The sequence below is a fragment of the Pleurodeles waltl genome, chromosome 7 (genome assembly GCF_031143425.1).
Source record: "Pleurodeles waltl isolate 20211129_DDA chromosome 7, aPleWal1.hap1.20221129, whole genome shotgun sequence".
NCBI classification, from domain to species: Eukaryota; Metazoa; Chordata; class Amphibia; order Caudata; family Salamandridae; genus Pleurodeles; species Pleurodeles waltl.
In genome coordinates, this window is record NC_090446.1 from 174618496 (window position 1) to 174633166 (window position 14671).

Here is a 14671-nt window from a genome sequence, read left to right on the forward strand (position 1 = left end):
TGTCGGAGTGATTAGTTGTGACTGCAGTTCATGGATGGACCTTCTATTGCATCTACTAGTATAGCTGAGAAGAAGTAAAGTAGCCTAGGAACAACCAATCTCTTTGTAATGGCCACCGTCCCATAGTCTATAACAGTAGACTGCACCAAAAGGTCACTGAGGACCTCATGTTTGTCAGCACCTTCCCTAAGTTATCAGGTCTTCTTCCTTGTGATACATTTGGACTCCTAACTATTTAATAGTGTTGTATGCATGTATGAGGGGAGTGGTCAGGAATGTTAGCTGCTGTGGTATTGGTACTGGTGTGAGTGGGACCAGATTTCATTTGCCCAAAATGATTCACAAGCCTGATATCTTGACCACTTCCTCAAAAAGAGCAGCTGGATGACCCATGATGGTTGTGTTGTGTTGTCATGGAGATGGATAAAGGCATCATCTGTGTTTAGAGAATTAATATCCCACTGTCCTTCAAGATGTGTACCCCATTCAGGTCCTTATGCTGGTACAGCACATGCCAAAGATTCTGTGGCTGTAGCAAAGAGAATGGGTGACAGTGGGCACCTCTGGTAGGTGCCACACTCATTGAGGAGTGGATCAGAGATTATGTGCCCAGTTTTCACACATGTAGTTGGAGCCGTCCAAAGAAGGTTTATCTAAAATAGAGTTGTTGGACCCAGCCCTAATTTACAGAGTACTTTTAACAGGTAGTTGAAGACCTTTTCAATGTCCAGAGATGCTACCCAGGGGCGTAGGTCTCTAGTGCAAGTCCAGTCCATTATCAAACAGTCTGGTCAAATTAAGTGAAGTATTGCGTCCCTGGATGAGGCCATTCTGATCCAGGTGCACTATTGATTGTGCCAACAGCACTAATCTGTTTGCTAACATTTTCACTAGGATTTTATAGTCTCTGTTCAGTAGAGATAAGGTGTGATATGAGCCTACTAAAAATGGATCCCTACCTGGTTTAGGGCTATTTTAAGGACAGCTTATCTTACAGAAGACAGAAGCTGTCCAATTTGTTTGGCTGCCTCATACACCTGCAGTAATCTTGGGACTAAGTGGGGCGGATGTAGTATAAAACTCCAGAGGGAAGAATTGTACCCCTGGCCCTCTGTATAATTGCCATTTGGATCTCCTCTATTGTAAGTGTTGCTTCTAATTCTAACTGCTGTAAGGGCATGATTATTGGTAGGTGGAGAGTATCCAATTATGTGTCAATGTGGGGTGCCTCAGGGGCCTGTGTACAGAGTACTGTAGTACTCGCAGAATGTGCGATTAACTTGTCTCTCTTTTTTATGATCTGTCCCTGCAGGAGTATAGGCACTTCAGAGAGAAGAAGCCAGGCAAGGAGGCACCCCACTATGCATTCTCTGTAGTATAAGAGGGATTGTCAAGTTAGACTCTTGGTGTGATCTATTTTCACATGGACGAGCTGAGTTATAGGGAAGAGGCAAATACAGAATGCTATTCCAGCTTTCAGAACCTGGATTTTAAAGATGTCAACTGTTTCTGAAAGCCCATAGTACTGCCATAGGTTGCCTTAATGGCAACCCATGTAGTACCACCTAAAATGCCTTCAATTCGACAGGAGCATCAGTGGCAGTACGAGTGTTTTCACTAAAGTAATTGTGTCCCCCAGGGTCACTTTATATACGATCACCCAAAGTGCCATCACCAGGAGACACCATTAATTTATAGGTGGGTAGCATCCCCAAACCCCTACCCCCCCATTCCACCCCCCACCAAGTCTAGCTTAAGAAATGGTGGGGTCTGATGAAACAAAGTTCATCCCAGGTCAGCATAGCAGTAAATGAACTCTGTCCTGGTATGAATTCCATGAAGTCTGGAATAATGTGAATATATCCTACCAATCGGCGAGTAAGGTGTCCTCTAAAATCACGTAGTGCCCCTCTGGGTCAATTGTGGAGGACTGTATCGTAAGGGGAACCCCTGGCGCAATCTACATCAAGACTCGCCAAGTGTAGCTGAAATATGTGGTCCTGGTGGCAGTGCGTCACCCCCGATTGCATAGCTTTGTCAGTTCTGCTTGTGTGAGGCATGTTTCTTGTACGCACACCATGTGTATATGGCATTGTTTCAAATAGGGATGAATCTTGTAATGTTCAGCAGCACTAGTCATACCCCTGGCTTTCCAAGGAAGGTCATTATAGTGGTGGTTCCTGGTGTTAATGCTGTCTCTTCTACAAAACGTAATCCGATGTTGTGGTGCCGAACCAAGGGTGTGTGCCCCTCCCAGCATATGCATCCAGCTATAATGTGTGGATTGTCGACCAAAACAAAAAACACAGTGAGAGTTGAAACCTGTAACAAAAACGCCCCAACTTCGGGTCCCTGCCCAGGCCGTCAATGGGCGGTCGATCCTTTATACCGCCTTGCATTAATCTGTCTCCCTGCCCGCTGTGGGAGGCACTGGGGAGGTGTGGGGCTGATGTTGTAGGCGAAGATGTACACAGTTTGATCCAGGGTTGAGTGCTCTGCCTGTGCCCTCAATGGCCCACCTACTTGTAAGTTGTGTGGCGTATGTATGGGATTGCCTTCTTTGCGTTGCTTACCTATTGGAAGGGTAGATTCATGACTAGACTGTGGGAGAGATCACCCCATATCCGGCTGGTTCAAATGTTAATGTTATCCCCACCTCCCCCATGGTACGGCCTGCTATGGCCAGGCCCACACATCATGGCACAGGAGCGGGTCTTTGGTGTTGGTTTTGAGGAGAATGCAGATGATTGACTAAACTGGTCAATTTCTGCTACCACTTGGGCTCGTTCCATGGCTGCTTGTACTAGTTTGTGCCAGTTTGTCCATCCGCCGCCACCACCTCATTCAGAATTGAGTCCTTGCTTTCCAGAGGGTGTTTCACTCCTGTTCATCAGCCAGGCTATGCCCTCCCCTGGTGCAGGAAAGAACAGGATGGTGTCGTCCTGAATGGCAGTGTATATGAGAGCATAGCAGAGACCCAGGCAGCGCAAATGTTGTTACACTTCGTAGTAGGATGCGCTGTGCCTCTAGACCTCAACATTGTCATCTGGGTATATATTGACTTTGCAGTATTCTACTTGCTAGGGGCCTTTAGTGTAGGTAAATTGAAGGATGTGGACCCGATTACAATAATTGAAGAGGTGAGCTACCACGGGCCTCGGTACCATTGGTTGAACACAGAATCAATAAATGAGACACACACTCAAGAAGAAACTCAAGACAAATTTAGAAAAATAGCACTGATTTTTAACCAAATTAAGATACCAAGAGCGATAAGGTAAGTACTTTTCAAGATAGTGATTTTTAAAGTTACAGTACAAACAACTGTCAAATCTGAGGCATGAGTCTTGAATGTAATCCTATGGCAAAATCATATACTGCACATGGTTACTTGCAAACGACTTAAAGGACTTTTCTTCTGGACTTAAGGTAAGTAAGGGCCAAGGTCCTTAGAACCACCAGCAGTTTCAGGTTACCTGCCCTGGTTTTTCCTGGTGCAGAGGTGCTCCTAGCAGTGGTAGCCTCGGACGTTGTGTGTTGCAGTCAATGGGAGCAGTACCTGTGAGGAAAAAGCCTGCGAGTGGAGACTGGGTGACCATTCCAGCTGAACCCAATAGGGGGCTTTGGTCTTGAGGTTCTCTGCTCCGCAGAGACGCTGTCGATTTCAAGGTCCCCAGACTGGGGGTGCTCAGGTACATAGGCGTCTTATCCGGCGAGTTAGAGGCATTCACTGTTCTTGGGTCATCTACAGAAGAGGGGAAAGAAACACGGCAGAACGACTCCTGGCATGGAGCTGGCCTCTGTTGAAGCCCCTGGACTTCCAGGTAGTATTTTGCTGTGCTGATGTTCTGGCTTAACACAAACAAGCCTTGGTGGTTGTAACTGACATAGGTACCCCAGGTATTGGTGCAGGGAGGCTCCGGGCAGGCCTGAAGACTGGATGTCATCGGGGGCTAGACTCCTGGGCACTGTGGATCCTCTTCCTGGTGTGATGCTCCCACGGTGGACCCCGTAGCAAAATGAGGATCCAGACAGTTGGGGTGCTTGCAAGCTGGTGCAGGGAAGTGGCGCCTCCACTCCAAGGGAGATGCTGGCTGCTTGACGAAGTGCTGGCATGCCTCTGAGAATTTTGGAGGATGCACAACTGCAGGACGAGTCAGGTCTTTGCAATTGTCTGGACTGGAGCAGGGAGGCCGGCTTTGGCTCCAAAGTCCTCAATTAGTTCACATTTGTTGTGTAAGATATCTCTTTGTCTTCTTTAGTCAGTCGAATCTCAGTTCCTGGTGTAAGTGGCCACCTAAATAATCAATTTGTGAGTGTTTCAGGGGAGTGTAGGGTAGTAGCCAATGGGCTACTTTCCTTTGGGGTTACTACACCCCCCTATATGACCACTTCCTGTTAAGGGTGGGCGTAACCCTGTGCCAGAGTTCCTAAATCTACCAAAAACAAAATGGTAAAACAGTTTCTTCTTGGAGCTGATCAGGAAGCCCTCAGGGGAGGGGGTGGCATCTCCCAGGTCTGGAGCAAACCGGGGTTGCATTTCAAAGTCTGGAGGGACTTTGTAGTCCCAGGCCTTGGTATGCAGACTCACTAGACATCCTGCTGAAGGATGTGTGTACCTCGTCTGTGGTGGTAGGCTGGTTGATTCCAGTCAACCAACATACTAGAGGACTAATAGGTTTTCAGGGTGCACTGCTAAGGTGCCGTTGTGGTGCATGTTGTAATAAATCCAATACTGGCATCAGTATGGATTTATCAAAATGAGGTGTTTGATACCAAACACCATTATTTTCCATGCAGCCATCCTGTAGCTAGGGCACTCGTGATGACCAGTACATGTCCTTAAAGTGGTGGCCCGACCATTTGCAATATCTAGCAATGGAACTGGACACCACAGGGCATAGCTGCTCATGCAGCTATGTCCTCACATAAAATAGAATGCACCCTGCCCTAGTGCTTAAAGGCCTGCTTTAGGGGTAACATATATATATTGTATGCAGTAACCTCAGCATGGCACACAGGGAGTGTGCCCTGTTGTGTTTTCACTCATAGTTTGCAACATGTCTTGCAGTCTGTAGTGTCAGTCTATTTGCAGTTTGTATGGGCGTCCTTTAGGGTGGCACAATACATGCTGCAGCCCTTAGGAACCCTCTTTAGTATCCGTACCCTAGGTACCAGGGGTGCCTTTTACTAGCGACTTACAAGGGTGCTAAAGTGTGAGCAAATTGGGTTACAGTAAGATTAATTTACCTTGTTTTAGGAAAAGAGTACCAGCACTGGGGAAGTGGTAGCACTACGCCTTGTGCACCTTCAGTCGAAAAACCTTAATCCCAGTGGTAAAAAGTGAGGGTGATCATGGCAAAAAGGGCACTTTTCCTACACCGAGAGCAAAAGGTCACCAGTGGGGATTCACTCTCACCCACCCTCTTTTAATTTCTTATGATCTGCTTATAATAGGCCTGCATTCATCGCCAGTGCATTTAGTGTGGGTTCCAGAGTTGCTTTGATGTCCATTATAACTTTTTGGATGTTGTTAAATTTTCTGTATGCTTCGTTAATATTTGCGCAATTGCAGGGTGCAGTGTCTTTCCCCTCTCTGTCTCCCCAGTCGTCCATGGCCTGGGGCGCTTTGTTCCCTTCCAGTCTGAGCATGTTTAGCTGTAATTGAAGGATTGTATCTGGATGACTGGGAAGACAAGTTGTTGTGCAACTATTCGTGGCTTCAGCCGGGAGCATGAAGCACTCTGTTTTCCCATGTCGCCCTGTCTCTTGGATAGGATCTGCCTTGGCAGCCGCTGCAGCATGAGGGCGCCGAGCGAAGGGGAGGGCTCAAGAATGATGGGTGTAGTCTGAGGGGGAAGGGGTGGGGGCTCAACAGTCGATGGCAGCAGCTGTGGAGCAGCTAGTGAGTAATTTGTGGGGTGTCCTCACCGCTCCAGTCCCCAAGCACGTTGGTTAATGGTCTCCGGGCTCCCATAAAGAATGGGTCAAAAAGCGGGGGAGCCACCGGGGCATTCCCGACTGACCTTGCTGCACTTCGGGCAGCCAAGCAGTTAGGAGAGGTGTGTCAATGCCTCGGAGTATTGACCTACTCAGGGTCCCCTCATTCATCTGTCCTTCATCCGGGAATAGCATAGATCTAGGCAGTGTTGGAGATGCAGGGTGGGGTAGAGCTCTGTCCTGTATACAGCTGAGCTGGCACAGTCTCTCATAGTTCACCCACTCATTTATGTTGTGCCTACTGGGCTCTCAGTTGGCAGGGGGAGAGGATTGTCCACTGGAATGATCCATGTAGTCAGCGGGTGGGTTGTATCCCTGCTGACAGTTGGCAGGGATCAGCTGGAAAAGCTATCCGCGGTGTGCCCCAGTCGCCCCTCCCACCTCGTCAGTCCCCAGGTGCACTATTAGATGGCCTCCAGGCCCATGCAAAGCGAGGTCGTATCTTGTGTCAGGGGAAAGGGAGAGCCGCCGGGGGGTGGGGGGGAGAGGTGTGCCTGATCCTTGGAGCACCCACCCGCTCCAGGCCCCCTCGGTCTGCTGGCCTCCTGCTAAATCTCATTGATTTAAAGCAGTGTCTGGAGGGACATCAGCACCCTGTATGTGCCTGGGCTAGGGGTATGGTAGAACAACTGACTCTGCCTAGCTCATGGTGCAGCCAGGCCCAGGAAGGTGGGTCACGCCCCACCTGATCGTTTCGGCCTCCATCTTGTTCACACAGACTCTTCACCCTCACCACCGTCCCCCATCCATGAAGCATCCTTAATAGGAAACAAGAGTCACACTGTGGATCTTGCAGTGTCTGTGACCAGTGTTAAACCTGAGGGAAAGCTATGTTTTCTTTCCCTTCACACTACACACTCTTACACAGTTCACGCTAGAGAAATAGTAATCAGTGTATGGCAAGGGTCCTTCTTTCAAAGAATGGCGGTAACTCACAAGGACAACTGAAATGGGCGAACACATGTTGACTAGTCGGAAATAAAGGGTACTAAAAATACTCTTGATTTAATTATATGCGAGTAAAGAATAAGTAAACTGGAATTTATCCCCCTTGTCACAATTTTACCAATGTGGCCTAATTTTTTTAAATTTTTAAATGACCAAAGAGTTTGGCAACTTGACACTTGTCCTGGGTGGAACTTGTGGAGTTTCATTCCGTGAAATTCAGCGGAGTTATATAAAAACTTTTTGGTGTTCTGCGAGTGGGTGGAATTTGGGCATATCGAGCTATGTGTGCTGATTTTGAGAACCAGGAGCTTGTTCCATGCTGTTAAGATCGGTGAGAACTGCACCATTCAGTGTGCCAGAAGAGGCTGCTTCTTTTTTGCTGATGTGTAGATTTTGTACTTGAGCTGCAGTTTTGTCAACGTGAATCGTTGTGACCTGCCGCAAACACCAGCATTGGGAAATCTCTCTGGGAGGGGTTCTAGTAATAAATAATCGCTTTAGGGGATGCAAATTCTCACTCCGCAACTTAACGCTGGAGAGTTGTACACGAGGAGAACCTCCGCCACACGGCGGTTGGCTGAGTTTTGCCAGAACTCCAAGCGGAGTGTGGAATGAGCAAAACTCAGAACCCTGCTGGCGGAGCAGAATTGTTTTGCCCACCTATACTTGACACTCCTTTAAGATTAAACGAAGCACTAGGACCAATTAAGGTTTCAGATTTACATTTATGAGATCCTCAAGGACTCTTCTTGAGCTCATCATCCATACCTGCCACAAAAATATATTATGACAAAGGCACTTTTGTACTCCCAGCAGGTATAACTTGGATGTACAAGCATTTGCAATGAAATGAGTTCTACATTTGCTTGAGTTAGAGCTATTGGCGTTGTAAATTGATAACAGGACTTTTCTTGCCACACAAATTGCTCAACCCTGCTTCATAATTTTTGTCTTTTCTTGACACAATTCCAGTGGCCACCGCACAGGACTTTTAAACATTTAAAGTGGTTGTGGCTTTTAAAAACAACTAAAGTGGTGCATTTCATAAGGTACTTACTCCAGAATCTTTAACTGCTTTCTCCCATGCATTTTAAATTGTGTACAGGTTGCAGGATTCCATATCAGCAATATTTTTTGGCTTCACTTTCTGTAAATTTCAGCTCAGTATTTTCACATTCAAAAACTACAAGTATTAGAATTTAAAGGGTGAAACTGTCGTATGTTTACTCTTTCTCTAGGCAAGACTGCTGGTTTAAGGATGACAGTACTTATGTTTGTAGGCGACTATGCCAATCCTACAACAAATTGCAACTGTCGTCCCAACCCTCCCAGCTCACAAGCAGCACCTCACCAAAAACCCAAACAGTAAAAGGTGATTTGTGGCAGCCTTTACACATGGACTCAAGAGTGTGACATCTCAGGAAGTGTTGTGGTTAAACAGAGATTACCCCTTTTTCACATAAACACCATGTCTCAATCAAACACAGGCAATGAAGAAGATGCAGTAAAGCTTCAATAGGTTTTATTTAGCAAAACTGCAATCTGGAATAAGTTGCTTGGGCTGCAATGATTAGGATAATGAACAGTGCAAGAGACAGAATGGTAAAGACAAGAGTTATTAATACAAAGCCCCCACAATCTTGCAATATCGTGAAATGACATGGGATGTGAAATATATCCTACCTAAAAGAGAACTAGATGTGTTAAACCTAATCTGCCAATGCCATGTCCATGAGAAGAGCCTCTAACCCTTGTTACCTTGGAATGAGATCTCTAGCTCAGACTCCATAGGGACACGAAGACTGGGTCAGCGTCAAGGCAACGTGCAGCATTGATAGCAGCGTACCTAATGTGAAAGTACCTAATGTGAACACCTACAGTTTGTTTATCTATGCCGCTTGATATTGACGCCTTAGCGCGGTGGCACTGATAACGCAAACTAAAACATCGGCCTAACTAAAAACAAGGCAGCCATTTTGAAAGATGTAATTAAATAAATGTGCTAAAACAGAGCAAGCTAAGTAGGGTAAAAGTCACTAGGTGACAGAGGCACGAGTCTGCAAGTCAAAGGCAAGTATCCCATTAAAACAAACTAGGATTCACTGCAAAACTTTATTATGAGTATAGAATGTAGCTCTCTACGCAGTCCGAGACACTAAGCAAAAGAATACCTCTCTGTTTAACAGAGAAAATTTAAGAATGAGGACACGGTGTTTAACAAAGTAATCTTTCAGCATTTGAGGGAAATACGCTTGAATAACTGGATGTTTTTATATAGCGCCTCATACTACATTTCAAAGCACTCTAAATATGCTTTACTGTTACCCAGTTCAAGAGTACTTACGAGCCTCCGAAGGGCAAGTTACCATGATTCAAATGTGTGACCTGCAGTTCATATCGAGATAAACAGCAAGCAATAACTTGCCAGCTGCAGGAAATGTGTTTAGTGAAAAGAGCTGGCTACAGTGCGTCTCTATTAGTAGAGGGTTTCACAAGCATGGGCAGCTTGCTACACATATGACATGTGCCAGAGAAAAGGTCTGAGAAGGACTCAGCAGAAAGGTATGGGATAAAAGGTAGGATGGCAGATTTACTCATAACATATTATAGCGAATGGTAAACAGTGGCAGGGAAAATGAGCATGGAGAGGGGGCTGTAGCAGAAATAGATCAAGTAACAGATAATGAAGGAAAGGTTGAAAGTGTGTCAGAAAGAGTCGGAGACAGAGGGGAGAAAGGTGAACATAAAAATACTAAAAGCAGCAGAACCTTACAGAGGGTGGGCGAGTCCAAGAGTGTGAATGTAAACATACACAGGAAAAGAAGAGTGATGGTTAATAATGAGTAGTGCACCGATTGCGACAGATATAACAACTTCTACACAGTGACAGTCCGAGTGAAATGAAGATAACAAATGGAATTGCTTCTAGGTTTAGTTACATTTTATGAGAAAGGGCATATTGTAGCTTTCCTGAACCAAATGTCAGGAACGTGGGTGGAACGGAATGCTACAGCAAAACGCCGACACCTGCCAGCCTAAAACACCCACAGCGAAAAGGCAGAAACAAAGAAATGACTAAAGGTGTCTGTTAGACCTGACAGCCTTAGAGTGGTCATCCCTAACTTTTTGCCTGCCTCCCTCCACTTTTTGGACACTGCTTTTGCTGGCTTTTAGACTCTGCGCACTTTAGCACTGCCAACCAGTGCTAAAGTGCATATGCTCTCTCCCTTAAAACATGGTAACCTTGAATCATACCTGATTGGACTATTTAATTTACTTATACGTCTGTAGTAATGTGCACTCTATGTGCCTAGGGCCTGTAGATTAAATGCTACTAGTGGGCCTGCAGCACTGGTTGTGCCAACCACTTAAGTAGCCCCTTTTCCTTGTCTCAGGCCTGCCATTGCAAGGCCTGTGTGTGCAGTTTCACTGTCACCTCGACTTGGCATTTAAAAGTACTTGCCAAGCCTAAACCTCCCCTTTCTCCACATATAAGTCACCTCTAATGTGTGCCCTAGGTAACCCCTAGAGCAGGGTGCTGTGTGGGCGAAAGGCAGGACATGTACCTGTGTAGTTTACATGTCCTGGTAGTGTAAAACTCCTAAATTCGTTTTTGCACTACTGTGAGGCCTGCTCCCTTCATAGGCTAACATTGGAGCTGCCCTCATACAGTATTGTAGTGGTAGCTGCTGATCTGAAAGGAGTAGGAAAGTCATATTTAGTATGGGCAGAATGGTAATATCAAGTCCTGCTGACTGGTGAAGTTGGATTTAATATTACTATTCTAGAAGTGCCACTTTTAGAAAGCGAGCATTTCTTTGCACTTAAATCTTTCTGTGCCTTACAATCCACGTCTGGCTGGGCTTAGTTGACAGCTCCTTGTGCATTCACTCAGACACACCCCAAACACAGGGTACTCAGCCTCACTTGCATACATCTGCATTTTGAATGGGTCTTCCTGGGATGGGAGGGTGGAGGGCCTGCTCTCACACAAAGGACTGCCACACCCCCTACTGGGGCCCTGGCAGACAGGATTGAACTGAAAGGGGACCTGGTGCACTTCTTAGCCACTCTTTGAAGTCTCCCCCACTTCAAAGGCACATTTGGGTATAAAACAGGGCCTCTGCCCTACCTCATCAGACACTTGCTGGAGAAGAAACCTGAACCAGAACCTGCATCCTTCCAAGAAGAACTGCCTGGCTGCCTAAAGGACTCACCTGGCTGCTTTCTGCAAAGGACTGCTGCCTTGCTGTTGCCCTGCTGCCTTGCTGAACTCTTGTCTGGCTGTGAAAGTGCTCTCCAAGGGCTTGGATAGAGCTTGCCTCCTGTTCCCTGAAGTCTCAGGACCAAAAAGACTTCTCTTTTTCACTTGGACGCTTCGTGCGGCAAAATTTTCGACGCACAGCTTGTTCTGCGGCGAGAAAAACGCCGCACACCGACGCTGATCGACGCGACGCCTTCGGGACAACCGGAACTTCGACGCACGGCCTCGCAAGGACAACGCCGCCCGACTTCCAGAGGAGAAATCGACGCAACGCCTGCCGTGAGAGCGAAACTTCGACGCGCAGCCCCGCAGAACGACGCGCAGCTGGAAAACAAGCAGGAGAATCCACGCACAGACCCGGGACATCTGGTAATCCCCTCGATCCACAGAAAGAGACTGTCCGCGCGCCTGAAAACGACGCACGACTTCCCCGCGTGAAAAATAACGACGCAAGTCCATGTGTGCTGGGGAGAAATCAACGCACACACCATTTATCCACGTATCTCTTCTTCTGTGGCCCTCTGAGGAGATTTTCCACTCCAAACCAGGTACTTTGTGCTTGAAAGAGACTTTGTTTAATTTTTAAAGACTTAAGACACTTTATATCTCTTTTCAATGATATCTCTACAAATTCACATTGCAACTTTATTCGTTTTGACCAGCAATTATCCAGATAAATATTATATATTTTTCTAAACACTGTGTGGTGTATTTTTGTGGTGCTATATGGTGGTATTGTATGATTTATTGCACAAATACTTTACACATTGCCTTCTAAGTTAAGCCAGACTGCTCGTGTCAAGCTACCAGAGGGTGGGCACAGGATAACCTTGGATTGTGTGTGACTTACCCTGACTAGAGTGAGGGTTTTTGCTTGGACAGAGGGTAACCTGACTGCCAACCAAAAACCCCATTTCTAACAGTGTCCATCACAGCAGCAGATACAGAAAGCAACATGGGATAGTACAGTAGTTAGTCACTGCTCTGAAACAGAAAAAGGCAGAACTGACCACTAGCGAGCAAGAATTTTTAAAGGACTCTGCAACTAACAAATTAAATTGCTTTAAGCCATAAGAAGTATACTAAAAGTATACTTTTAAATGACTGTGTGCTTGACATGTTTTTAAGTATACTAAAAGTATACTTTTAAATGACTGTGTGCTTGGCATGTTTTTTTTAAAACTAAATAACATTGCCTGTGAGAACTTTTTGCCACAAAGCTAAGATGTGCTTGAACTACAGCGACCCCACGTCCTGATTCATGGACCATGGTCTTTTGTTACAGCTTCCCCTGGCCAGGACATTTGGGATTCATGAGGTGGACTTGCACTGAGCAAGAAATAAGATCCATATCACATGCAGTAGGCAACAAGAAATTGAGCAGTGAAATAAATGAGACAGAAAATTGCCACTAATGGTGCAATTGCTTCAAGGTCTGTTAAAAAGAGCTCGTGGCCCCTGTTCCAGCACGTAGACTCAGCGAGTTGCTTAAAATACATTCAAAGCAATAGCATAACTACCAGGTCTGAGCCAAGTTTTAGTTACAACATATTGTGCAAGTTCAAGTCCGTTTGGATAAATAACCTATCTTGGAGTCACAGGAACAATGTGAACGAACAGAATGCAAACGACTGTTGTTGGAAACACTTTTGAAACACTTTTGTTTTAAGCTTATAATGCATGTGTTACAACGTATTTTGTACTGAAATGTAGCACTAAATGCCAGATTTGCATTTTGCTTACTTTTCCAAAATTTTTGTGCAATTATGCAAAAGGAAAATAGTTGAATTTTGCACACCCCTAGTTATATTATTCCACTAGAATTATTAAGACTGGGTTGGCAAAGAGAGTTGAGAATAAATGTAAAGGGAAATGAAAGAACTAGAAAGACGAGGAGATTAAAGTGGGGGCGGTGAATAGAATTGTATTGAAGAATTGCAACAGTGAGGCTTGGCGAAGTAAGCAAGGCTGAGAGAGATCTTGTTTGTTTTTGTTTAGAATAGGCACACCTATGTTTGAGAAATATAGATGAGCCTTTTTTTAAAGTGATTATCTCACCTTTACTGTCAGGTGTGCAAGCACACATTGCAAGCATGCGGTGTATTTCTTTATACTTTGGTATTGTAACTTTTTTTCAATCACAAGGGCTAAGTATTTCTCAGTCATAAACGAGCAGTAATTTTGCTCCCTGGATAACACTGGCTCATTCTCTCCTACAGAGTGTTCTGCTGCATAATTTCTTACTAACTCTTACTGTACCAATGTATCAACCAGGAAAGTTAGCCTTTTCTCTGAGGTACTAACAAATATATATATATATTTTTTCCTTTAGAGCTTTGAGAAGAGGCAGCTCATGGTGTTCCACACATGGCATTCTGCAAGTGGTCCAAACCAACGTGGCAGCAAACGACTCCAGTCCAAGCACAAACAGCATAGCTACACATCAGAAAAGAGCTGAACCTGCACCTTGTGGTCGTCATCCTACAGCATTGTGGACACATGCTATACCTGTGTTTTCTGGCAGACTATATGCCAGGTACTTCTGAATCGTCTGAACCCAAACATTGCTATATCATCTCCCTTGCACTCCACCATTAAAACTGGAGGAACTATTTACTTGCTGATGAAGCAGCTGTATAAACAAGATCTGGACATGCAAACTAAACTAATATTTCAATATTTCTTTACAGTGCGGATCCCTGTCTATCATTCCAGAGCCATAGCTTGCAGGCAGGCACTAAGCAATAACACAGCAGTCTCAACCTTCTCGAATACCAGGCAAAGGAGCTGCTCAGGGTTGTTGGTTTATCCCCTTCACACAAGCGGAGAACCTGGGAACCCAGGGTGCACTGTGTTTCCGGAGATTGCATGCTACGGTGACCTGAAGGGAGCTAAGATTCCAGAAGTGATCGTTACTGATGGGGAAAAAGGCACTATGCTACGGATTCCTGAGAAAGGCAATCTTGACATTGGGATTGGTTCTATTCTACTACTGCTTCTCCATTGGAATCACCTTTTACAACAAATGGCTGCTGAAGGTACCTACTCACTGCCTGCAGTTGCCTGTAAGGTGCTGTGGTACCCAAGGAGAAAGCTTTAGTTCTTTACCAGTGCAGCAACATTCATAAATGTATTCAGTGACATGTTCAACTTATGCTTTTCTAGAAATGGAGCACTTTATCCTCTGCCATTGAACCAAAATGCTGTACAGTGTATTCTTTTGTTGCTCCAGCAGAAGGGTATTTAAACACTTCTGCCTTACGTTCTATACCTGCATAATATGTTATTCAAGAACTTGCAACAGCTTTCAGATCTACAATGGTGCCTCACATATACTCAGCCGGACTTCACCCCTTCCAAGCATTGCGTTACTGTTTTTTTTTTTTTAATACTTGCATGACACACAGCTCATTATTAACAGTGTGCTTTCTAATGCCGGATGCTAGAGCCAGCATTGTC

The 14671-nt window shown here is 45.4% G+C and overlaps 1 protein-coding gene across 4 annotated transcripts in view; it reads left to right on the forward strand.

Annotated features, from left to right (window-relative positions):
* SLC35C2 (solute carrier family 35 member C2) overlaps nucleotides 1-14671 on the forward strand; it is a 128895-nt gene that overhangs the window by 24479 nt on the left and 89745 nt on the right. For 2 of the 4 annotated variants that reach the window (XM_069243492.1, XM_069243490.1), the window contains exons 2-3: nucleotides 13545-13748; nucleotides 13903-14250. In XM_069243492.1, coding sequence (XP_069099593.1) covers nucleotides 14131-14250 — 120 coding nt within the window. In that variant the 5' untranslated portion in view covers nucleotides 13545-13748; nucleotides 13903-14130. Of the gene's footprint in view, nucleotides 1-13544; nucleotides 14251-14671 lie in introns of all 4 variants that reach the window. The other 2 variants (XM_069243489.1, XM_069243491.1) reach the window with 1 other exon arrangement.